The sequence below is a fragment of the Plasmodium vinckei genome (assembly GCF_900681995.1).
Source record: "Plasmodium vinckei vinckei genome assembly, chromosome: PVVCY_02".
Taxonomy (NCBI): Eukaryota; Apicomplexa; class Aconoidasida; order Haemosporida; family Plasmodiidae; genus Plasmodium; species Plasmodium vinckei.
In genome coordinates this window covers 591,468-619,337 of record NC_051294.1, presented here as the reverse complement: position 1 = coordinate 619,337, position 27,870 = coordinate 591,468, and the positions used below count along the sequence as shown (strand labels likewise).

Sequence of the window (27,870 nt, the reverse complement as noted above, 5' to 3'; positions counted from 1 at the left end):
TGAACCCTAAACCCTGAACCCTAAACCCTAAACCCTGAACCCTAAACCCTAAACCCTGAACCCTAAACCCTGAACCCTAAACCCTGAACCCTAAACCCTGAACCCTAAACCCTGAACCCTGAACCCTAAACCCTGAACCCTAAACCCTAAACCCTAAACCCTGAACCCTAAACCCTAAACCCTAAACCCTAAACCCTGAACCCTGAACCCTAAACCCTGAACCCTAAACCCTGAACCCTAAACCCTGAACCCTAAACCCTAAACCCTGAACCCTGAACCCTAAACCCTGAACCCTAAACCCTAAACCCTAAACCCTAACCCTAAACCCTAAACCCTGAACCCTAAACCCTGAACCCTAAACCCTAAACCCTAAACCCTAAACCCTGAACCCTAAACCCTGAACCCTGAACCCTAAACCCTGAACCCTAAACCCTGAACCCTAAACCCTGAACCCTAAACCCTAAACCCTGAACCCTAAACCCTAAACCCTAAACCCTAAACCCTGAACCCTAAACCCTGAAACCCTAAACCCTAAACCCTGAACCCTAAACCCTAAACCCTAAACCCTGAACCCTAAACCCTAAACCCTAAACCCTGAACCCTAAACCCTAAACCCTAAACCCTAAACCCTGAACCCTAAACCCTAACCCTAAACCCTGAACCCTAAACCCTGAACCCTAAACCCTAACCCTGAACCCTAAACCCTAAACCCTAAACCCTAAACCCTGAACCCTAAACCCTAAACCCTAAACCCTAAACCCTGAACCCTAAACCCTGAACCCTAAACCCTAAACCCTGAACCCTAAACCCTGAACCCTAAAACCTGAACCCTAAACCCTGAACCCTAAACCCTGAACCCTAAACCCTAAACCCTGAACCCTAAACCCTAAACCCTGAACCCTAAACCCTAAACCCTGAACCCTAAACCCTAAACCCTAAACCCTAAACCCTAAACCCTGAACCCTAAACCCTGAACCCTAAACCCTAAACCCTAAACCCTGAACCCTAAACCCTGAACCCTGAACCCTAAACCCTAAACCCTGAACCCTAAACCCTAAACCCTAAACCCTGAACCCTAAACCCTAAACCCTGAACCCTAAACCCTAAACCCTGAACCCTAAACCCTAAACCCTGAACCCTAAAACCTAAACCCTAAACCCTGAACCCTAAACCCTAAACCCTGAACCCTGAACCCTGAACCTGTGTTGTAACATATAAAATATTATTGTATTAGAAAAATTCAAAAAAAAATATTTTTCACATTCTATAATTTTTGTACGTTATTTCTCTTCCCTAGAAATGAATTTATTTAAATAAAAAATTTACTGTTTAAATAATTATATAAATTTATTTTTTTATTTTTTATTATTTTTTTTTTTAATATTTATTATTTTTTTTTTTAAATATTTATTAATTTTTTATAAATTTTTCGCAAATTCTTTCCCTTCTATTTTAAATATACTTATATAACGTCTTTTTAAATTTTTTAAATTAATATTTTACTTATCAAATATAAAAATGAATAAAATATATATTAAGGTTGCTTTAGCACTTTTAGCTCTCTCAGGATATATGCAAAATGGAGCATATGCAAGCGAAGCTGTTGAAAAAGGCTGTACAGAAAACTGCTCCCTCCGCCATAGACCATTATCAGTGTATGAAAAAATGAAAAAATGAAAAAATATACACATATAATATAAATATCCATACTCGTGAAATCCATGACTTTATAATTATTAAATATTCATATTACCATTTTATAAATTTCTTTCTTTTTTTTTTACTCATTAAAAATTATATCTCTTTCACCAATAATATTTCCAATGAAAGATATCAACAATACAAAGAAGAGACAAATGGCAACATTGATGAAGCTATAGAAGCACTAACTTATTCAGAAAATTCTAAAGATATTTTATTAAAACTTGCTGATGCTGATGTACAGGAATTCTCGGACTATGGTATAGAAAGTGATAGAATATTATATATTAAGAAAATTGGAAATATGAATATTGGAAGACTTGATATTACCATTCCATATTCCTCTAAGGTATAAAATAACACCCAATTTTAACATATAAAAATAACTTAAAATTAAATAATCATTATTATATTTATCCATATACTTTTTTTTCATTAGTACAAAAATGCAGTAAGGCAATACTGGGATTACAAATACGACAAAAATCCTGATGAAAAAATTATTAACGGTACATAAAAAATAATCAAGAAATATAATATGTCCTTATCACTATTTTACGTATCTTTAAATTTTACTATTCTTTATCCATTATTTTCATTAATATTTTCTTATATTCATAATATTTCATTTATATCTCCAAAATTATCATTTTTTAGGAAAAGTTGCTCGTTTATACTGCAAAGACAAAGTCTTAATTGAAAAACTTAACACAGATCCTGATAATACATCAAACAAAAAAATATATTCTTTAGCCTCAAGAAATTATGTAACCACATTTTTTTCCCATTATTTTTCTAAAAATTCTATTATTCATATTATTATTCATTAATTTACACAATACATATATTTTTTATTCATTAATTTTCTAGAATGACGATATGACTGTAATTATATGTCCTTCAAGAGTTCTAGATTTTGATGGTGAAATCAATAAAGAAACTGAATTGGAAGACGTTTACAAAAATCAAAAATTAATCGAAACTGATATTCATCCTGTAGAAGCATTAAACAAATATGGTGATAATATAGCCGGATTTATAATTAAAAACGACGAAAAATATGATCAAGTTCGTATTACCTATATCAACGCTGTAAGCAATCTCAAAAAATAATACCATAATCATTTTTTCTTATTTTACCATTTATCAAAATTTACTTTCTATATAACTCATATATTATATGATATTCACATACAAAATATTGACATATTTTATATATTTATCTATTTTTTTTCGTAGATCTATGATAATGGCAATCCTAACGAGGTTTCCCGAAATTTAAAACATAGAACTGATGAATTTAAAAAAATCACAGAGTTATCAAAAAAAATTACACCTAATAATGAATAAAAATATCCTCCAAGTAAAGGTGTTTCAACACTTTAATATTCCGATCCATATATTAATAAAATTAATTTATCTTTATACAGAATGCCTATTTAAATTACAATCACAACATTTTGACTGTTTTAAAATGATTGTTTAGTATATAATTTATCGTTCTTTTTGTATAAAAATATATTAAATATGTTTAATTTCATGACGAAATCAAATAATTAATTTTATAATTCAATTATATTTTCTATGTGATTCCCCTTTATATTAGTTCGATCACTTTTTTTACCGATCAAAATTTATGTTTCGTACTTTTATTGTTTTATTATTATCATAAAACTTTAAATTTGTTAATAATTAATTATATAACAATCGAAATACTCAAATTAACATATAATTTACTTTTTTCTTTATTATTTATATTTTGGTCCTTAAGGTTTGTCTTTGAAAGCCTTTATAGAACCCAAATAATCAATACAATATAAATATATTAAAATCTACAAATTCGATTACTTTTAATAATTTATTTCATATATATATTTAAAACAATTCGTTAAACTAATAAATATTATCAAATAATTAAAAATTATACAAATAAAATGTAATGTGGTACTTAACCTTAACCCATTTATGGGTTCCACAAACACTATCTTAACCCTGACCCACTACATAAAATCATATACAAATTATACAAAAACAATACAAAAATGCAATAATATGCATATTAATTTTATATTTTATTGATTATATTATTTAATTATTCTTATAGACACAAAAATTATGATCCAAAAATATCGTCAAAATTTTCTTGTTTCCAATAGACATATTCTTAACATATATCAATCATTATTATTGTTCCTGGAATAATCGTTAATCTTCGAATCATATATTAAGTTCCATTTTCTTCTTTGTTTTTTTTAATTTTTTTTTTATATGTTGTCTTTGAAATAGTTTATCAATTCCAAATAATGAATACTAATATAAATGTTAAGAAGCATATGCTATTAAAGTTTGCATGTATTTAATGAATATAATTTAAATATTATAGTTTTTAATTCCTTATTATTTACCTTATAAGCAACTCCCAAGAAAACCGGTATTGCAAATGTTGATAAACCTGGAATTACTGTGTTTAATATCGACGAACTTGATGATGTACCTTCAGGAGTTTCCACCAATGTTTGTTCAACACCTTTTCCAAGACTGTCTACAGACTTTTCTACAGAACTTTTTTGGGGGGATAATGGTGGAAGATCTGGAAAATTGCAAGATTTAACTTTATCATGATATATTTTTTTTAAATTTTTATAATCATCTGATAATCTAGATAACAATTTATTATATGAACTTTTTTCTATATTCTTAGGGTCATTGTTGAGTACATTAAATTGATTAACAAACTTTTGAGGATAATCCGAATATGTTGTGCATTTCCAATATGTTTGATTAATTACATAATACAATGTTAATAATGTACCAAATGGATCATCAAATTTAGATATTTCATTATTATCCATCAAATCTTTTTTTCTATTTATAATATCCTTATAAGTCGTACTACCATTATTTTTTATTTTCTCATTATAACACTTATTTTTTACTATATATTTATCATAAAAATCATTTAAATTTCTGGCTGTATTATTTTCCTTTATATATAGTTTATAACTTAACCATAAAATAGCGTATTCGGCAAGTTTATCATCTTCTAAATCATACTTATTCTTTAAATTTTTTAGCAAATGAATAACACCAGAACTAGCCATTTCAAAATAATTTTTACAAAGACCATTTGCTGATCCATTCTCGTTATGACAATAATAGTGGATTTGGTTTTTAGTTATTATAGATGTTTTTCCATCTTTTTTCTGATTCTCATAAAAATAGTTATTGATCTCAAAAATATCATTATACTACAAATATATTTTATGAATTAAACAAAAAACCGTATTAATATAAATGCTCATCAAATGAAAATTAATATAATTTATGGGCGATACAACATATAAAACACATGCGAATAGAATATTTTATTTAAAAATTGTATACCAGATCCTTAAGATAATCACTTGAGTTTGTCATAATTTGGAGATTATGAGGGATAATAATATTTATATATATTACGTAAATATTTGTTGTATCTATTTAAACTCTTTGCATACCAATTATATTTCGTTAAACATGCTATAATTATTTTATGGCAATTATCTAAATTACCTTAAATGGGGAGTTGCTTAATATACTTTTGCCATATGTATATGATACATTTATACAAAAAATACTATTATTACTATAATCCATAAAAATATATAAATAGTTATTTAATACGATATATTACAGTTTTATATAGTTGTTTTTTATAATATATATTTTTCTAAAATTATAATATTTTTAAATTAAGTTACATGCTCCATTTTCTATTCAAATTAAATAAATTTATATTATTTGTATTTAATATAGATAATTTCATGCCCGATTTTAATGTATTCAATAACTTTATTTTTATTCATATACTTCAATTTAGAAATATATTTTATTTCTATAGTTATCAATGTATATGATCCAAGTATTTTATTAAAAACCCTAAGATAAAATAATGCTATTTTAAATTTAAAAAGTTGCAATTTACTAAGAACTGATAATATAACACATGCTAATATGGAATAATACAAAGATATTTAACATGTTTTGAATTTTTAACCCTTTTCGATCGATCCAATTTTTTAAAATATAAAGCCATATATCCCCAAATTTATCATATAAATAATGTTTTCCCTTTTATAATTAAAAAAATAAATTAATAAATGGAGGAAATCAGTCTGCATAACATTCTCTATATTAATTAATTCCATTTTCTTATCAACTAAATTTACAAATGTTTTTATGTTTTTTCTTTACTTCCATTTTCCCCACAATTTCTCATAATAAATATTAAAGTATTTAAATCGACGGTATTTTATAAAATCAAATCGATCCTCTGAAATCATCTGTCTATATCGATTCCGACATTTGATCGATTGCCCCATAAATGATTAACCACAAATTAACAATAAATACAAAAAATGAGTATTTCACCTCATTTACCATTAAGTTATATTACCACAAATTCAATTGTTATAATTTGTCTATATATGTTTAAGATAATTCATTAAACTAATAAATATTATCAAATCATTCAAAATTATACAAATAAAATGTATTGTGGTACTTAACCTTAACCCTGACCCACTACATAAAATCATATAAAAAATAGGCAAAATACAATGCAAACATGCAATAATATGCATAGTAATTTTATATTTTATTCATTATATTATTTAAATATTCTTATAGACACAAAAATTATGATCCAAAATTATGGTCAAAAATGACTTGTTTCCAAATAGACAGTTACTTAACATGTATCAATCATTATTATTGTTCCTGGACTAACCACTATTCTTCGAATCATATATTAAGCTTCATTTTCTTCTTTATTTTTTTAAAATTTTTTCTTAAATATTGTCTTTGAAATAGTTTATCAATTCCAAATAATGAATACTAATATAAAAATGGGAAAATTATTATATATTTTTTGATAAACGCATATAAGAGATCACAAAAATATAATTTAAATATTATAGTTTTTAATTCCTTGTTATTTACCTTATAAGCAACTCCCAAGAAAACTGGTATTACAGAAAATGTCGATAAACCTGGAATTACTGTGTTTAATATCGACGAGCTTGATGATGTAGCTTCAGTACTTACTGCAGAAAGATTTTCAGAAATGTCTACAGGATCTTCTACAGAATTTTTTTTAGGTTCTATTTTTGGAAGAGATGGAAAATTGGTACATCTACCATGATTACATATATTTTTTAAATTATTATAATCATTTGATAATGTAGATAATAAATTATTATATGAACTGTTTTCTATATTATTAGAATTTTTACTGAGTTCTTCAAATTTATTAGCAAAATTTATAGCATACTTCGGATATTCTGTGTAATCCCAATATTCATCATGAATTGCATAATACAAATAAAATAATATATTAAATGGGAGATTAAATTTAGATATTTCTTTAATATTCATATCCATCAAATCTTTTTTTGTATTTATAATTTCCTTATAAGTCATACTATCATTATTTGTTATTTTCTTATCATAACACATATTTTTTTCAATATATTTAGTATAAAATTCATTTAGATTTTTGAATGTATTTTTTTTACTTTTATTTAGTTTGTAACTTAACCATAAAATAGCGTATTCGGCAAGTTTATCATATTCTAATTTATACTTATCCTTTAAATGTTTTAGCAAATAAATAACACTAGAACTAGTCATTTCTAAATAATCACGACAATTATCATTTCCTGAGTGATTCCCGTAATGACAATATTTGTGGATTAAATCTTTGCATTTTGTATTAGCTACTAATTGACCTTTATCATTCTCCCAAAAATAGTGATTGATTTTATAAATGTCATAATACTACAAATATATTTTATGAATTAAACAAAAAACGTATTAATATAAATGCTAATAAAATGAAAAATAATATAATCTATTGGCGATATAACATATAAAACACATGCTAAGAGAATATTTTATTTAAAAAATTGTATACCGTATTCTTAAAATTAGAACATGGAGTTGCCATAATTTGGAGATTATGAGGGGTAATAATATTTATATATATTACGTAAATATTTGTTGTATCTATTTAAGTTCATTGCATACCAATTATATTTCGTTAAACATCCTATACTTATTTTATGGCATTATCTAAATTACTTTAAATGGAGAGTTGCTTAATATTCTTTTGCCATATGTATATATGATACATTTATACAAAAAATGCTATTATTACTATAATCCTTAAAAATATATAAATAGTTATTTAATACGACATATTACAGTTTTATATAGTTGTTTCTAAGATTATAGTATTTTTAAATTAAGTTACATGCTTCATTTTCTATTCAAATTACATAAATTTATATTATTTTTATTTAATATAGATAAATTCATAACCAATTTTAATAAATCCAATAACTTTATTTTTAATCCTATATACTTCAATTTAGAAATATACCTTATTGGGCTATTTTATAATATATTTTGAGCATCTTTCCTATGGTTTAAAACACAAATTAGTACTGAAAACGTATTTATTGAGCTGTTTATAAGGTTAAATAAGTCTTTAAATACATATTATTTTTTAAATAATACTTAGTAAATATTAAATATATAATGCATAAATAAGTATTGATGTAAATTTTAAACCATGATAAAAAAATATGTGTAATTAGATTGTTATATTCCACTTTGAGAGGATAAAATAAAATATATTTGCTCTTTTTATATATATAATATTCGCTAAATGTTATGCATTGCTCATTATATCATATATATTCTATTGTTATAGTTATCAATATATATGATCCAAGTAATTTATTAAAAATCTTAAGATAAAATAATGATATTTTAAATTTAAAAAGTTGCAATTCACTAAAAACTGATAATATAGTACGTGAAAATATGGAATAATAAAAGACATTTAATATAATTGAGTCTTTAACCCTTTTTCCATTGATCCAGTCTTTTAAAATATAAAGCCGTATATCCCCAAATTTATCATTAACAATATATGTAACATTGATACATTTGTAATGCACTCTTATATGTTATTGATTTATCATTCAATCAATAACACATATGTTTATATACCTTTGTTAGAAATATATATATATTTTTTTTTATCGAATATTTATAGAAAACAATTGTATGTAGCATATAACAAGGATTTAAGGGGGGCAATTATTATATTTTTTAAAAATATTACTATTAATTTTTTAAATAATAAGTAATTTTATAAAAATATATTTTTTATTCATTCATTATTTTAGTAATGTTTTTATTCTTAGAATTATATAAATATATAATTGAAAATTAAGTGAACCATTCTAACAACATCATCTTTATATATATATTATAATAATATATAATTTCGTATTATAATTATATAAGTATATTTTTTAATTATACTTATGAGTTCATTTACCTATAATAATAGTAATAAACTAATTTACTTATTTATAATTTTTAATAATTATATCGAGTTTTAAAATAAGGTTCATGGAATATTAATCCCAAAATAGAAGTTATTAATTAAATTTATAATTCCAAAAAATCGTATTTTCTTTTATAGACAAAAAAAATTAACAAAAAAAATAAATTAATAAATGGTATAGGATCAGCCTGCACAAGTTTGTATATATTTAATAATGGAGGTTTTTTCCTATGAACGGAATTTATAGATTTTTTAGTTTGTTTTTTATGACTCGATGAAGTTATAATTATTTGGACCGGTCTTTTTCCTCCAATTGAATTTATAACCTTTTTCATGTTTTTTTTTTTCTTCAATTCTTTTCTCCATCCATATGACAAATACTAACGTAAAATTATGAAAAATATATAATATTTTATGCTAAGGAAATATTTTAAAAATTGTATACTTCATAATTTTATTTTTATTTACCTTATACATAATACCCAAAGCAATGGGTATTAAAAGAACTATAATTGAAATTCCAATTTGTTTGTATTCTTTGAGTACATATATATCACCCATTCCTGTTGCTCCATTTCCTTTTACTTCAGCTCCTGGATTTCCTGATTTAACCACTGGACTTATCACTGGTAATTTAGATCCTCCTTGATCATTTTGATCAGAACTTTGGTTTCCAGGTGAGTCCTTGGACAATTGGGGTCCGCTAGTTTGCTCCTTAAGATTGTGTAGCGTTCCTGGCGGACTTTGAGGAGAATCTTTTTGAGGCGTTGGTAAGTTATTAGGTGTGGGTGGCCCGGCCCCTGTGCCGCCTGATCCTAATCTATTACCATCTAATGTAGAAGGCATGTTTACTTTTTCAGGTTGATTACTTATATTATCAATAATGCTATTTAAAATTTTCCTAGAGTTATCGTAAGCAGTTTTTATATTAGACATAGATGTATTATATAAATTATTAATAGTTTCTTTGGCCTCTACAATTTTTTTCTTATGTTTTTCAAAAAACTTGAAACCAGTATTTAATTTGTCTATGCCTTTTAATGTGATCCTAAAAAAGGATTGCCCAGTATCAACAGGATCCCCTGACATACTTTGAGATCCTTTTTCTACTGGATCACTGCCTGATCCATCTCCTGAACTCCCTAAACTTCTTTGATTTACTTGATCACCATTTGATCCACCTACTTGCCCTCCTTTATCATCTTGCCCATCATCTGTATTTAATGCTCCCTTATTTGTATCTCCTGTCCCACCAACCAATCCATCATTTGAATTTCCTTGATTGGTATCTGAAGTTAAGAGATGAGTACTTGGATCGTTTTTGAGATTCGCTTTATTTTCTGTGCCACCACTTGTATCTGTTTGTTCACTCCCTTTAGTATTTTCTTGGCTTTGGGTACCGTCTACTATTTTATCTTTACTTCCTGTTGTATCACTTCCATTGCCAGGTATGCTTGATGATGTTCCAGATGGTGTAGATACTGGTTTTGCAGGTTCTAATGCTGATTGTGTAGGTTGTTGTGCCCCTGGTGCAGGTACTGATGGTGTTTCTTGGAGGGGATTTTGCAAATCATCATCTAATTCAAAATCATCGTCTTCTTCATCTAGTTCAAAACCATCTTCTTCTTCATCTAAATCTAAATTGTCATCATCTTCATCATCATTATCTTCTGCACTTTGAGATCCTTCATCGTTCATTCTTTTTCCATCATCCTTTAACATTTTAGTTGCTAGTGTTATAATTTTTGGAGTTGTTTGAGCTAACTTATTATGCAGCTTTTGGCATCCTTTGCTATTGAATTCATATCCAAGCTTGGTTGTATCTATCGATGAAAGTTTTATAAGCTTACTACGTAAGGATTCGTCGTAGTTATTGTCTTTAATAGCAGCATCGATAAACCCATTATATATTGTTTTGAAATGATCCAATAATCGAAGATACGGACCACACCGACTAACAACATTATAAAGTTTTTCATACATAATATAGCATTGAGTAGCACTGTTTACGTATTGGTATTGTTGTACACCAGGTTTTTCATATGTATTAATTGTTTCGCACATTTCCTTAAATAAAAGATAAAACCCATTCATAATACCAATGTTAGAACCAATAAAATACTTTTTATTACGTAAGATGTTCCAATAATTAAAACTACCTATAGGTTTACCTAAATATTTCTCAAATGAATCTTTTAGAGATATATTTGGATCTTTTGATAGTTTATATAATATATCACACAATCCCATGACCAAAAAATCAGCACTTAGGTCATTTTCACTTTCTAGATCGATATTATCATTTTGCAAAAATTCCTTATATGCATATCCAGAAATTGCGGTCAGTTTTTCATAATCATTTTCACATTTTCTAAGCCCATTTTTTACAGGGCAATACTCATTATATGATCCATATTCATTGTTAAATTCGTCCTCATTGCCCATATATTTGATAAAAAGTGCATCAAGTTCACGAAATGTACCACACTAAAAAACATTTAAAAAAAAATAATAAAATGTTTATTAACGAACAGTTTATTAAAATGAAACTAATGATAATTAATAGCTCATGTAAAACATGGAATATAATAAATTATTTTTATCTAAAAAAAAATATATTTACCGCGTTTATGTCCATTACAATGGAGTTATGTTTTAATTTGTAGATTAATTAACATCATTTTATATTTTATGTAAAACATATATACGTGTCAAACAAGTTATACAACTACTTAAGTTATATGCATAGTTAATATCGTAAATCAAACATATTCCTATTATATTTATTATTTAAATATAGAATAATAGTGTAATATTATTACCAAAGATATATTTTATTTTACCACAAATATCCTAATTATCTTAAATTTTTATTTATTTAAAATATTTTGTCTTAGATGTAAAATACAGCATATACACAAAATCACTATTTTTAATAGTAACAGGTATAACCCAATTATATAATTTTGTGTAATCTTTCATGAGTTTAAATAAAACATATCTCCTAATTATTATACACTTTATATAGAAAACTATGTATTTTCTATATTTATAGCAAAGAAGCCAGAAATTCTATATTATTATAAATATATAAAGAATTAGAAATGTATTATTACTATAATTGTTAAAAATATATTTGTATCTCATTATTTGAATTCCATGTATTGATATATGTTATTATTCAATTTGAAATACTACACTTTTTATATTATTTCTAATAAATATAAAAACAATTTGTGTTTAAATTTAATATTGAGAATAATTTAATAATTTCTTTTTCTAAATAAATGACATATAATATGCTTAATTTTCTTAATTAATATATAAACTAATAATTCATTTTAGAATATGTAATAACTTTGCTTATGTGCTAACATTTCTTATATATAAATATAATTAATGAATAATTTTGAGTGCATATCTTATCTAATTTTTTAAATTAAAAACACATAATATAGAAATTAAGTTAATTGAGGTATTACAATTAAAATGAATTGAATATAAATTCGTTTTTGTGTAATAGTTAGTTATATAAATTGTATATTATTTTTTTCATTCTTATCTATTTAATATATAATTAATTATAAAAGATATTTTAAACAATAAATAAAATAAATATAATTGTTTCGTACAATTTAATTTAAATGTATTAATTTTTATTTAAAAATTGTGTTAATACCTTGATTAGAATACTGGATTATATGGGGATGCGATATAACATGGGTTACCATTTTAAGTGCACATTTACACTTATAACCTAAACATATATTATGTATTGTATATTTTATAATAAAACTTTATTTGTTTCTATAATTAAATATTTTCATTTTTAATGGAAATTATAGAATTATTAATAAAATTAATGTTATATTGCTTGATCATCTTGATTCTAATATTACCACATTAAAGCTTGCTTAAATATGTGTTATAATATTTTATATGATCTTGTATGCATATTATTTTTATTTTATCCACCGTTTAATAATATATATAATGGATTTATACCCATATAGTGTATCGAGTAAAAGCAATATATTTGTTCATATTTGATAATATATTAATCTAATATTATTATTGTTGTTTCAGTTATAGCATTGTATACTACAATGAGACAATTAATGCACTCAAGAAAAATACTATAAACCAATTAGTAATTCCCCTTGTTTCATTGTTTTAGAATAAAATATTAAAAAAAATATATATATTATTCTCCGCAAAACGAAATATTTAGCATACAGATTTATTAATTTATATATGTATAATAACAAACAATATTAAAAAATTCAAGTAAATTAATTAAAACATGTAATTCCTATAAATATATTTTATATAATAGCCATATTGTATTGCCATAATTTTAAATTATTTTAGTGCCTAATTATTAATACAATATTTTGCTCATTTATATCTATATATTTTAGAATAATAACATAATTCGATATACATAACTTTTGGAAGTTACTAGGAAATTTACTAACAAAGCATATCATAAAACATACTTATATATGTTCATTTTAACTATTTTAAATAGTTTCATGTTTCCCAATATATATCAAGTATGAAAATATTAATTTATTGTATGAAGAGTCTAAAATTCAACCCCAATAAAAACAAAGCATTAATTAATAAAATATAAATTAATATTAAATGTATAACTTCAAAAAAATTATTAATTAAATTTATAATTCTAAATAATTTATTTTTTTTTTATAAACAAAAAAAATTAACAAAAAAAATAAATTAATAAATGGTACAGGATCAGCCTGCATAAGTTTGTATATATTTAATAATGAATCTTGTTTGCTACCAACTGAATTTATAATCGGTTTTAGGTCTTTGTTCCTATCATATGATTTTATAATTATTTGAACCGGTCTTTTCCCTCCAATTGAATTTATAACCTTTTTTATGCTTTTTTTTCTCTTAGATTTGCTTGTCCACCCAAGTGACAGATACTAACATAAAAATGGGGAAATCATATTTATGTATAAAATAAATGTTAAATATATTATATTTACTAATTGTATATTATTTACCTTATACATAATTACTAAAAAAGCGAATATTGAAATAACTATAATACTAATACCCGTTATGTCACATTTGGTATTCGGTCTTATACACCATATTGATGGTGCTTCTTTTATTTTAACATTTGCTACAGTAATTACGTTTTCTTTTTTTGTATTTGAAGGATTACTACCAGAAATTGATAATGTACCTCGACCAGATGGTGGTGTTTGAGATCCCATATTTCCACCATTAGGTGCAATTTGTTGAATTGATGTAGAGCTATTCTGTGAATCGATTGATTTTGGTGATGGTGGATCTGATCGAGTTTGTGAATCTGATGGAGATAGTGGTAGAGATTGTAGTGGAGATGGTGATTTTTGTTGTGACTGATCAGATGTATCCACTTCACCCCCTAAACTATTGGATCCAGATTGGTTATCACCTAATTGAGAAGTGCCGAATTGATTAAATTGTGTAGTTATACTATTAACAGCACCACCGATATAATTAGTAGTTGCACTATAAGCATCTTTTGCAATGTTCACAGTTTTATTATAAGTATCTTGCGCAATGGCCTTAGCACTATTATATGCACTCGTGATTTGATTAGCGGTATTTGTTAAAATGTTTTTTGAAGATTCATATATACCGGAAACACTAGAGATATAATCCGTAAGATTCAAACTCATTCCCAAATTTCCTAGCCAATCTCCATTGGATTTTCCTGATGGATGTGTTGGAACCTGATCCCCTGATGCTTTTGACCCACCAACTGAACCTCCTTGATCACTTTGTCCACCACTTGCTCCATTACCTGGTCCATCACCTGTACTTCCTGATGAATTATTTGCCCCTCCTTTTCCATAACCTTGACTATCCGAATTTCCTTTCTGAGTGCCTGAATCCTTTGTTCCACTTTGAGGACTTGTCTCTGATTTTTGAGATGCTGATCGTGGCTCTGGTTTGGATTGTGGTGCCGGTGTGTCTTTTGATATTTCTTTTTCCACGTGTTCCACAAATTCATGATATGAATTAACACATTTTTGAGTATGTAAATCAGTTATATTATCAGAATCATTCGGAAACCTTTGATCCCAATCTGATGGAGTTAGATCTATAAGAGAAACCGTCGAGGTATTCAATACATTTTCTAATAGTTGTTTTGAACTTTTTATTTGGGGGGGAATATTAGCTTTTTTAATAGTATCACTTATAATAGCGACGTTTCTAGCAGCAGCTTTTCTAATAGCGGCTTTTCTAGCAGCCTCTTTTTGAATAGTATCATTTCTAATACCATCATATATATTTTTTAAGAACTTTAATAAATGAAAATATGAATAACAATATTTAATATATTTATAAATATTTGTAAATTTCTGGTGGCATTTCTTGGATATCGTTCCAATTTCCTTACTATTCGAGTTTTTTTTATATTCAATAACTATATTGCATATACAATTGAGTAAGTTATACAATTCACTCATATACCAAACATTAGATATTTTATATTCCTTTTTACTATCTATAACTCTCCAATAATTATAATTCCCCATATAATTCATTAAATGCTTTTTATAAGATTCTTCCAAAGTTGGTTTATAATCGTTATCTATCTTAAATAATTTATTTCCTAGCCACATTATAAAAATCTCAATATGCCGATTGCCATTATCTCCTTTTCCTTTAAAATCATTAGCAATGCTACTCAATTTTTGGTATAAATGCACTCCCAAAGCGTTAATTCTTTCATTATTATTTATGCATTTATTTTCTTTTCCTTTTAGGGGACATTTATATGTGAATAAACCGGAATTATTAAATTTTGTCACATCGACAATTTCATTGGTAAAATATTTATCAACATCGAGAAGTAATTTACACTAAAAAAGTATGTTTAAAAATTTAAATAAAAATAAATATCAATAAAATGGTGTTTAAATACAATTTAATAGTAATTTATAGGTAGTGCAACATTCAAACGATGTAAAGACAAACACATATACTTACTGCTTTCTCAGCCATTGTAATGATATTTTATCTTTAATATGTCGATATTTGGCATCATATTATTTTTATATAAAATATATATATTGAACCTAACAAAAGCTGCATCTAAGCACATTCTGATTATTCTGATTATTTAAATTAATATGTAATAATGATAGGATATCATTATTAAAGGAACATTACGTTTGCTTTTTATGGCAATTTATCTAAACTGCCTTAAGTTTTAATTAATTTAAACATTTTTCATCATATATCTCAGGCCATTATTTTTAATATAGTTTGGAATTATCCAATTATATAATTTTGTGTACCCTTTTAATGGTTTAAATAAACACGTATCCTTACAATTATAAGTTTAAGCATATAGAAAAACATATGCTATGTTGCTTTTTTAATAAAGTAATTTCATAAAATATATTACTATAAATATATAAAGAATTAGAAATATATGATCACTATAGTTGATAAAAATATATTTGTATCTCATTGTTGATATCATATATTGATATAAGTTATTATCCCATACAAATATTACATTTTTTTAGCGTTAATCCTAATAAATGTAAATCAAATTGTTTATTTAAATTATAATATCCAAAAATAAATTATTATTATTATTATTATTTTTCCTAAATATATCATATTTATTGGCGTTTATATTTTAATTAATAGTGTAAATGAGTACCCCATTTAGAATGTGCAATAACTTTGTTTGTATATGAATATTCCTAATATATAAATAAATTTTAATAAATAAATTACACATCATATGTGCATCTTTCTAAGATAAAGCACAAATGTGCAATTAAAACCGGCGTTACACCTAAATGGGTTTTAAAATTAAATTAGTATATATAAATATATATTATTGCTCTTATTAACTATTTAATATATAAATAAATACGAGCTCCAATTTAATCTATAAAAAATATTTCAATATAATTATTTTTCTATTATTTAAATTTGTTACTTTTATTAGTTTGAAATATGCTCTTTATTTAGTGGTAATAATAAACTTTTAGGACGAATATAAGCAGGTTTACCATTTTAGTGCATATGACTACTTAGAACCTAAACATACTATATACTACATATTTTATAACAAAATATTTAGCTCAATATAAAAAACTATATTTTTATTCAAATTATTAATTCCATTAATAATATATGGTTTTGCCGTGCTAATATTCTACAATAAAATTATACTAAGTATAAATTATAATAATAATTTTTTTTTTCTCCATCTTTTCATTTTTAATAATATATAATTAATATATGTCAAAATATTCGAATCAAATGGATTTAATGATTTTTTCGTATTTAATACTTTATTGTTATCATTGTTCCTTCCTTCTATATCTCTGTATAGTACAACGGAATATTTAATGCTCTTAATAAAAATACTTTAAATCAATTACTATTTTTCCTTGCTTCATTGTTTTAAAGGATACCATTTTATATCATATGTATTATTTCATAATAACAATATATTTAAATTATTTTAAAGTTTGTATATATATAATAGCCTAATATAAATATTATTGGTTCAAATAAAATTTATTATTATTTGCTTTCTTTACAAAATTAATATTAATTTTAATTATGTGAAATTTTCACAATCAAACAATATTTAAATATTATTGGTAGATATTTTACTAGTTTATATGTATAGTCATATAATAATAATGCTATTCTATCTATAATATTATTTATAATTATTATAACAAAATGTTACATGAAATTTTGTTAATATGGTTATATTTATTTTTGAACTATTTTAAAATATAATTTATTTATACCTCAAAGTTATAAAACTTAAAATATTGTATATATAGTTCAGCTTTTAATGTATTATTAAAAACTTAGATGCATAAAATGTCTTTTGTAGGTACTGTTATATTATCGAACCTCGATCGATACTTTGTGAATCTATATTTATGATTACCTATTATATGTTGTAATATGGTTAATTAATCTTAAAATCACATATTAACCTGAAGTTATATTATAATGTAGATCAAATTTACAAATGAATCAAATTATATATTATAACTCCATATATAATATTATTATATTGTTCGGTTAAAAATACAATTTAAATAAAAATAATAATGACACAAATAATATGGTTTACTAAATAAAATGCTTCATAAAATAAAGAAAGCACAGTGTTATTCATGATTCAATATAGCTATGGGGTTAATATGCCTTACATAATAAATAATAAGGGGTCTTATATATAGTTAGCCAATAATTAGAAATAAAATATAAAATGTGAAATTATAACACTGCCCCATTTAATATATATGAACGAATTAGATGAAAGTATTATAATTTATAAGAAATATTTTATGTAACCCCTTTCATATTAATGGATATCCCCTTTTTTGGTGCATATTTAGACATAATCTCGAGAATAAACATACGGGAATGATAAATATATTTTATCAACATTTACAGACACAAAATATTATAAAACTATAAAAAATGATATTATAATATATTCGGAACCATAACTCAAAATGCAGATACAGTGAACAAAACAATAACTCATAATGCATAGCCTTGGCCCATAAAACATAAACACCTCGGTATCAAGAATATTAGAATCGAAAAAAAATTAATTATATATATTTTTTTGATTTACAACTTTATGTTTCATTATTTTATTTGTATTTTTTTAAATCATTTTTATATAAACAATAAATATTATTAAAAATTATACAAATTAAATGTAATGTAGTACATAACCCTAACTCATAACATAAAAATTATATAAAAAATATGTAAAAACAATACAAAAATGCAATAATATACATAGTAATTTTATATTTTATTGATTATATTATTTAAATATTCTTATAAACCCAAAAATTATCGTTAAAAAATATCGTCAAAAATGGCTTGTTTACAAATAGACATACTCTTAACATATATCAATCATTATTATTGTTTCTGGAATAATCGTTAATCTTTGAATCATATATTAAGTTTCATTTTCTTCTTTATTATTTTTAATTTTTTTCTTATATATTGTCTTTGAAATAGTTTATCAATTCCAAATAATGAATACTAGTATAAAATGTTAAGAAGATTTCATGTTTGTTAAATTTTGCATATATTTAATGAAAATAATTTAAATATTATAGTTTTTAATTCTTATTATTTACCTTATAAGAAATTCCAAAAAAAACTGGTATTCCGAATATCAATAAGGATGGAATTAATTTGCTTGCTATAGACGAGCTTGATGATGTAGCTTCAGAATTTACTGCAGAAATGTTTTCAGAACTTACTGCAGAAAGGTTTTCAGAACTTACTGCAGAAAGATTTTCAGAACTTTCTAAAGAATTTTTTACAGAACTTTTTGGGTGTTTTAATATTGGAAGATCTGGAAATTTGCAAGATTGATTTTTATCATAATATATTTTTTTTAATTTTTTATAATCATCTGATAATGTAGACAATATTTGACTATATAGACTGTTTTCTGTATTCTTAGGATCATCATTGAGTTTTTCAAATTCTTCAGCAAAAGATTTAGCAAATCCCAAATTTTTTTGGCAATCCCAATATTCATGATGACATTTATAATACAAATGAACTAATATATTAAATGGATAATTAAATTTAGATATTTCTTTAATATCCATATCCATCAAATCTTTATTTGTATCTATAATTTTCTTATAAGTCATTCCATCATCACCTTTTATTTTGTCATTATAACAGTTATTATTTTCTATATATTTAGTATAAAATTCGTTTAAATTGGTAAATTCATTATTTATCTTTATATCTAGTTTATAACTTAACCATAAAATAGCGTATTCGGCAAATTTATCATATTCTAAACCATAGTTCTTTAAATTTTTTAGCAAATAAATAACACTACAAGTAGCCAATTGAAGATAATCATTACATTTATTTTCCTCTGAGTTACTCCCGTAATGACAATAATTGTGGATTGATTCGTATTTTGGATCAACTTTTAATTTACCACTATCATCCTCCCAAAAATAGCCATCGATATCATTAAATAAACTATACTACAAATATATTTTATGAATTAAACAAAAAAATGTATTAATATAAATGCTAATCAAATGAAAATTAATATAATTTATGGGCGATGCAACATATAAAACACATGCGAAGAGAATATTTTATTTAAAAAATTGTATACCAGATCCTTAAGATTATCACTTGACCCTGCCATATTTTGAAGATTATGAGGGATAATAATATTTATATATATTACATAAATATTTTCTGTATCTATTTAATCTTTTTGCATAGCAATTATATTTTTTCAAACATGCTATAATTATTTATGGCAATTATCTAAATTACCTTAAATGGAGAGTTGCTTAATATACTTTTGCCATATGTATATATGATACATTTATACAAAAAATGGTAATATTACTATAATCCTTAAAAACATATAAATAGTCATTTTTTAAATATATTAAATATTTATATACTTGTTTCTTATAATATATAATGCAGTTTTTTCTATAATTATAACATTTACAAATTAAGTTACATGCTCCATTTTCTATTCAAATTACATAAATTTATATTATTTGTATTTAATCTAGATAAATTCATGGCTTATTTTAATGTGTTCAATAACTTTATTTTTATTTCTATATACTTCAATTTAGAAATGTAACATATTGGATTACTTTATATATATTTTGAGCATCTTTCCTACGGTTTAAAATAACAATTAGAACTGAAAGCATATTTATTGAGCTATTTATAAGGCTAAATAAGTCTTTCTATGCATATTATTTTTTAAATGGTACATAGTAAATATTAAACATATAACACAAATAAGTATTGATGAATTTTAAACCATAATAAAAAAACATGTGTAATTAGATTGTTATATTGCGCTTTGAGAGGACAAAATAAAATATATTTTCTCTTTTAATGCATAAATTTAAATAAATATTCGCTAAATGTTCTGCATTCCTCATTTTATTATATATATTTTACTTCTATAGTTATCAATATATATGATCCAATAATTTATTAAAAATCCTAAGATAAAATAATGGTATTTTATATTTAAAAAATTATGATTCACTAAGTACTGATAATATAATACGTGACAATATGGAATAATAAAAATATATTTAATATAATTGAGTCTTTAACTCTTTCTTCATCAATCCCATTTTTTATAATATAAAACCGTATATCCCCAAAATTATTATTAACAATATATGTAACATTGATACATTTATAATGCACTCTTATACGTTATTGATTTATCATTCATTCAATAAAACAAATACTATGTATCTATGTTAGAAAGTATCATATATAATTTTTTACTGAATATTTATAGAAAACAATTGTATGTAGCGTGCAACAAGGATTTGAGGGAGGCAATTATTATATTTTTTAAAAATATTACTATTAATTTTTACAATAATAAATAATTTTATAAAAAATATATTTTTTATTAACTCATTATGTTAGTAATGTTTTATTCTTAAAATTATATAAATATATTTAGAACTGAAAATTATTTGAACCATTATAACAACATCACATTTATACATATTATAATATATTTTTCGAATTATAATTATATAAATATTTTTTAAATTATACTTATGAGTTTATTTACCTATAATAATAAATGAATTTACTTATTTATCATTTTTAATACTTATATTGAGTTATAAAATCGAGCTCACAGAATCTGAACCTACAAATATAAGTTAATTAAACTTATCATATAAATAATTCTTTTCTTTTATAAATAAAAAAACAAATTAATAAATGTACGGGGTCGGCCTACATAACATTCTCTATATTAATTAATTCCATTTTCTTATCAACTAAATTTCCAAACGTTTTATGTTTTTTCCTTACTTCCATTTCCCACCCAGTTTCTCATAATAAAATATTAAATTATTTAAATCGACGTTATCTTATAGAATCAAATCGATACTTTGGGATCATTTTTCTATATCGATTTAATATTTGATCAATTGATCCATAGTCCAACTCATTTATCATTAAGTTATATTAACACAAAATTCAATTCTTATAATTTGTCCTATACATGTTTTTAATAATTTATTTCATATATATATTTAAAACAATTTTTTAAACAATAAATATTATTAAAAATTATAAAAATTAAATCCAATATAACACTTAGCCCTAACCCAGATATGGGTTCCATAATACAATTTTAACCCTGACCCACTACATAAAATCATATAAAAATTATACAAAAACAATACAAAAATGCAATAATATGCATATTAATTTTATATTTTATTGATTATATTATTTAAATATTCTTATAGACACAAAAATTATGATCCAAAATTATGGTAAAAAATTACTTATTTCCAAATAGACGGTTTCATAACATATATCAATCATTATTACTGTTCCTGAAATAATTGTTAATCTTCGAATCATATATTAATTTTCATTTTCTTCTGTAGTTTTTTTAATTTTTTTCTTATATATTGTCTTTGAAATACTTTATCAATCCCAAATAATGAATACTAATATAAAAATGGGAAAAATATTATATATTTTTTGATAAACGGATATAAGGGATCACAAAAATATAATTTAAATATTATAGTTTTTAATTCCTTATTATTTACCTTATAAGCAATTCCCAAAAAAACTGGTATTACAGAAAATGTCGATAAAGCTGGAAGTAATTTGCTTGGTGGCGTTTTTATCATTGGAAGAGGTGGAAAATCGGTACATTTATTTTTTAAATTGTTGTAATCATCTGATAATGTAGACAATAATGTCCTGTATGAAGTATTTCCATTAATATTAGAATCATTATTGAGTTCTTCAAATTTTTTAGCAAATTCAATAGCTTTATTCGAATCTTTTGGGCAATCCAGTTTGGTTTTCTTAATTTCATTATAGAATGAAAATAATATACTAAATAGGCCATTAAATTTAGATTTTTCTTTAATATTCATATTCATCAAATCTTTTTTTTTATCCATAATGTCTTTATAAGTCATACTATTACTATTATTTATTTTATCATTATAATGCTTATCTTTTCCTATATGTTTAGTATATAAATCAATTAGTTTCTTGCTACTATATTCTGAATTTTGATTTAGTTTATAACTTAACAATAAAATAGCGTATTCGGCAAGTTTATCATATTTTGAATCAAACTTGTCCTTTAACGTTTTTAGGAAATGAATAACACCGTAACTAGCCTTTTGAAAATAATTATTACAATAATTACTATACATGGTAGTATTGTAAGGACAATATTCTATTATTGGCGGTTTAATATATTCAACATTTCCACCGTTCTGTGCACCAACAGCGTCATCGATCTCATTAAATACACTATACTACAAATATATTTTATTAATTAAACAAAAAAACGTATTAATATAAATGTTAACCAAATGAAAATTAATATAATTTATGGGCAATACAACATATAAAACACATGCGAAGTGAATATTTTATTTAAAAAATTGTATACCACATCCTTAATATTATAACTTGACTGTGTCATAATTTGGAGATTATGAGGGATAATAATATTTATATATATTACATAAATATTTTCTGTATCTATTTAATCTTTTTGCATAGCAATTATATTTTTTCAAACATGCTATAATTATTTATGGCAATTATCTAAATTACCTTAAATGGAGAGTTCCTTAATATACTTTTGGCATATGTATATATGATACATTTATACAAAAAATGGTAATATTAATATAATACTTAAAAATATATAAATAGTTATTTAATACGATATATTACAGTTTTATATAGATCTTTCTTATAATATAGATTTTTCTAAAATTATAATATTTTTAAATTAAGTTACATGCTCCATTTTCTATTCAAATTACATAAATTTATATTATTTTTATTTAATATAGATAAATTCATGGGCGATTTTATAATATATTTTGAGCATCTTTCCTATGGTTTAAAACAAACAATTAGTACTGAAATCATATTATTGAGCCATTTGTAAGGTTAAATAAGTCTTTGAATGCAAACCATTTTTAAAAGAATACTTAGTAAATATTAAATATATAATACATAAATAAATATTGATGTAAATTTTAAAGCATAATAAAAAAATATGTGTAATTAGATTGTTATATTGCGCTTTGAAAGGACAAAATAAAATATATTTGCTCTTTTTATATATATAATATTCGCTAAACATTATGCATTGCTCATTTTATCATATATATTTTACTTCTATAGTTATCAATGTATATGATCCAAGTAATTTATTATAAATTTTATGATAAAATAATGTTATTTTATATTTAAAAATTATGATTCACTAAGTACTGATAATATAACACATGGTAATATGGAATAATAAAAGACATTTAATATAATTGAGTCTTTAACTCTTTCTCCATCAATCCCATTTTTTATAATATAAAACCGTATATCCCCAATTGCATCTTTAACAAAATATATAACGTTAATACCTTTGTAATGCACTATTATATGCTGTTGATTTATCATTAATTCAATAACACATATGTTTATATACCTTTGTTAGAAAATATCATTATATTTTTATATAAATTTTTACTTAATATTTATAGAAAACAATTATATGCACCTATGACAAAAATTTATAGTGTCATTGTTTATATTTGTTCAGATTTTATTATTAATTTTTTGAATAATAAATGATTTTATAAAATATATATTTTTTGTCATTCATTATATTAGTATTGCTTGCATTCTTATAATTATATAAATAAATTGAAAATTGAATGAACCATTATAACAACATCACATTTATACATATTACAATAATATATTTTTCGAATTATAATTATATAAATATTTTTTTAATTATACTTATGAGTTTATTTATCTATAATAATAATAAATGAATTTACTTATTTATCATTTTTAATACTTACATAAAGTTTTTAAATTGGGTTCATAGAATCTGAACCCCAATAAAGTTATTAATTAAACTTATCATATAAATAATCGTATTTTATTTTATAAACAAAAACAATCAACTAAAAAATAAAATAATAAGTGGTATAGGATCGGGTTGCATAAGTTTGTATATATTTAATAATAAATTTTCTCATCAACTCAACAATTTGTTTCTTATCTTCATTACTTTCTTCATTTATCATCCGGTTCAGGTGGCATCGATGGATGAAATATAATAAACTATTTTCTTGTAATTATCATTCTTCTTCCTCAGTTTATCATATTAAATATTGCAATTATTTAAATTAACATCATCTTATCGAATAAAATCGATACTTTGATTTCATCTTTCTATATCGATTCCGACATTTGATCGATTGCCCCATAAACCACAAATTAACAATAAATATAAAAAATACATAGTTCACCACATTTACCATTAAGTTATATTAACAAGAAATTCAATTGTTATAGTTTGTCTATAAATATTTAAAACTATTTGTTAAACTAATAAATATTATCAAATTATTAAAAATTATACAAAATTAGATGTAATATAGTACATAACCCTAATCCATATATGGGTTCCATAAACACAACCTTAACCCTGACCCACAACATAAAAATTATATTAAAAATATGCAAAATCCAATAAATATATACATATATCTTTATATTTTATTGATTATATTATTTAAATATTCTTATAGACACAAAAATTATCGTTAAAAAATATCGTCAAAAATTACTTATTTCCAAATATACAGTTACTTAACATATATCAATCATTATTATTGTTCCTGGATAACCTCTACTCTTCGAATCATATATTAAGTTTCATTTTCTTCTTTATATTTTTTAATTTTTTTCTTATAAATGGTCTTTGAAATATTTTATCAATTCCAAATAATGAATACTAATATAAAAATGGAAAATTATTATATATATTTTGATAAACCCATATAAGGAATCACAAAAATATAAATTAAATATTATAGATTTTAATTCCTTATTATTTACCTTATAAGCAACTCCCAAGAAAACCGGTATTGCAAATGTCGATAAACCTGGAATTACTGTGTTTAATATCGACGAACTTGATGATGTAGCTTCAGGACTCTCCCCCAATGTTTGTTCAACACCTTTTCCAGGACTGTCTACAGACTTTTCTACAGAAATTTTTTGGGGGGATAATGGTGGAAGATCTGGAAAATCGATACATTTAACTTGATCATTATCATATATATTTTTTAAATTTTTATAATCATTTGATAATGTAGACAATATTTGACTATATGAACTGTTTTCTATATTCTTAGGATCATTATTGAGTTCTTTAAAATTTTGAACAAACAGTTTACCATAACCAGAATAATTTGTACAATTCAAAATTCGACTATTAGATGCATAATACAAATCAAATAATATATAAAATGGGGCATCAAATTTAGATAGTTCTTTAATATTCATATTCATCAAATCTTGTTTTTTATTTATAATTTCCTTATAAGTTGGACTACCATCACCTTTTATATTCTTATCATAATACTCATTTTTTTCTATATAACTATTATAAAAATCACTTAGATTTTTGAATGTATTTTTTGAATATATATTTAGTTTGTAAATTAACCATAAAATAGCGTATTCGGCAAGTTTATCATCGTCTAAATTATACTTCTTTAACGCTTCTAGCAAATGAATAACACCAGAACTAGCCATTTTAAAATAATTATTTTGACATTTATCTTTTCCTGAAGTATTCCCATAATGACAATATTTGTGGATTAAATCACTGTAATTTTTATTAACTATTAATTGATAATTATTATTCTCATAGAAATAGTAATCGATCGTATAAATGTCTTTATACTAAAATATATTTTATGAATTAAACAAAAAAACGTATTAATATAAATGCTAATCAAATGAAAATTAATATAATTTATGGACAATACAACATATAAAACACATACGAAGAAAATATTTTATTTAAAAAATTGTATACCACTTTCCTAAGATCATAACTTGACAGTGCCATAATTTGGAGATTATGAGGGATAATAATATTTATATATATTACGTAAATATTTGTTGTATCTATTTAAGATTTTTGCATACTAATTATATTTCGTTAAACATGCTATACTTATTTTATGGCAATTATCTAAATTACCTTAAATGGAGAGTTGCTTAATATACTTTTGTCATATGTATATATGATTCATTTATACAAAAAATGCTATTATTACTATAATCCTTAAAAATATATAAATAGTTATTTAATACGACATATTACAGTTTTATATAGTTGTTTCTTATAATATAGATTTTTCTAAAATTATAATATTTTTAAATTAAGTTACATGCTCCATTTTCTATTCAAATTAGATAAAATTATATTATTTTTATTTAATATAGATAAATTCATGGCCAATTTTAATATGTTCAATAACTTTATTTTTAATCCTATATACTTCAATTTAGAAATATAACATATTGGGTTATCTTATAATATATTTTGAGCATCTTTTATACGGTTTAAAATAACAATTAGCACTGAAACCATATTTATTGAGCTATTTATAAACTTAAATAAGTCTTTGAATACAAACCGTTATTAAAATAATATATAGTAAATATTAAATATATAAACATAAATAAGTATTGATGAAAATTTTTAAGTATAATAGAAAGTTATGTGTAATTAGGTTGTTATATTGCACTTTAAGAGGACAAAATAAAATATATTTGCTCTTATAATATATAAATTTAGA

The 27,870-nt window shown here is 23.5% G+C and overlaps 8 protein-coding genes across 8 annotated transcripts; 1 reads left to right on the top strand and 7 right to left on the bottom strand.

The window, feature by feature from the left end:
• Positions 1-1,518: 1,518 nt before the first annotated feature.
• PVVCY_0201700 (fam-a protein) lies at positions 1,519-3,051 on the top strand (the record flags this gene model as incomplete). The annotated part of the gene is made up of 6 exons (XM_008627631.2): positions 1,519-1,655; positions 1,831-2,050; positions 2,141-2,210; positions 2,359-2,468; positions 2,572-2,793; positions 2,941-3,051. The coding sequence occupies 6 exons, from the start codon at positions 1,519-1,521 to the stop codon at positions 3,049-3,051; spliced, it is 870 nt and encodes a 289-aa protein (XP_008625853.2).
• Positions 3,052-3,918: 867 nt separating this feature from the next.
• On the bottom strand, positions 3,919-5,118 carry PVVCY_0201690 (CIR protein PIR protein; the record flags this gene model as incomplete). The annotated part of the gene is made up of 3 exons (XM_037634636.1): positions 3,919-4,011; positions 4,107-4,949; positions 5,086-5,118. The coding sequence occupies 3 exons, from the start codon at positions 5,116-5,118 to the stop codon at positions 3,919-3,921; spliced, it is 969 nt and encodes a 322-aa protein (XP_037490086.1).
• A 1,365-nt stretch (positions 5,119-6,483) lies between these two features.
• PVVCY_0201680 (PIR protein CIR protein) lies at positions 6,484-7,687 on the bottom strand (the record flags this gene model as incomplete). The annotated part of the gene is made up of 3 exons (XM_037634633.1): positions 6,484-6,576; positions 6,682-7,518; positions 7,655-7,687. The coding sequence occupies 3 exons, from the start codon at positions 7,685-7,687 to the stop codon at positions 6,484-6,486; spliced, it is 963 nt and encodes a 320-aa protein (XP_037490085.1).
• A 1,677-nt stretch (positions 7,688-9,364) lies between these two features.
• Positions 9,365-11,738, bottom strand: PVVCY_0201670 (PIR protein CIR protein; the record flags this gene model as incomplete). The annotated part of the gene is made up of 3 exons (XM_037634631.1): positions 9,365-9,480; positions 9,844-11,587; positions 11,724-11,738. 3 exons carry the CDS (start codon positions 11,736-11,738, stop codon positions 9,365-9,367), a joined length of 1,875 nt encoding a protein of 624 aa, XP_037490084.1.
• Positions 11,739-13,779: 2,041 nt separating this feature from the next.
• Positions 13,780-16,135, bottom strand: PVVCY_0201660 (PIR protein CIR protein; the record flags this gene model as incomplete). The annotated part of the gene is made up of 3 exons (XM_037634627.1): positions 13,780-14,055; positions 14,137-15,993; positions 16,121-16,135. The coding sequence occupies 3 exons, from the start codon at positions 16,133-16,135 to the stop codon at positions 13,780-13,782; spliced, it is 2,148 nt and encodes a 715-aa protein (XP_037490083.1).
• Positions 16,136-19,106: 2,971 nt separating this feature from the next.
• Positions 19,107-20,339, bottom strand: PVVCY_0201650 (PIR protein CIR protein; the record flags this gene model as incomplete). Its single annotated transcript, XM_037634623.1, has 3 exons — positions 19,107-19,157; positions 19,291-20,169; positions 20,307-20,339. The coding sequence occupies 3 exons, from the start codon at positions 20,337-20,339 to the stop codon at positions 19,107-19,109; spliced, it is 963 nt and encodes a 320-aa protein (XP_037490082.1).
• Positions 20,340-22,572: 2,233 nt separating this feature from the next.
• PVVCY_0201640 (PIR protein CIR protein) lies at positions 22,573-23,669 on the bottom strand (the record flags this gene model as incomplete). Its single annotated transcript, XM_037634622.1, has 3 exons — positions 22,573-22,665; positions 22,771-23,499; positions 23,637-23,669. 3 exons carry the CDS (start codon positions 23,667-23,669, stop codon positions 22,573-22,575), a joined length of 855 nt encoding a protein of 284 aa, XP_037490081.1.
• Positions 23,670-25,916: 2,247 nt separating this feature from the next.
• On the bottom strand, positions 25,917-27,134 carry PVVCY_0201630 (PIR protein CIR protein; the record flags this gene model as incomplete). The annotated part of the gene is made up of 3 exons (XM_037634620.1): positions 25,917-26,009; positions 26,114-26,965; positions 27,102-27,134. 3 exons carry the CDS (start codon positions 27,132-27,134, stop codon positions 25,917-25,919), a joined length of 978 nt encoding a protein of 325 aa, XP_037490080.1.
• Between the last annotated feature and the right edge of the window lie 736 nt (positions 27,135-27,870).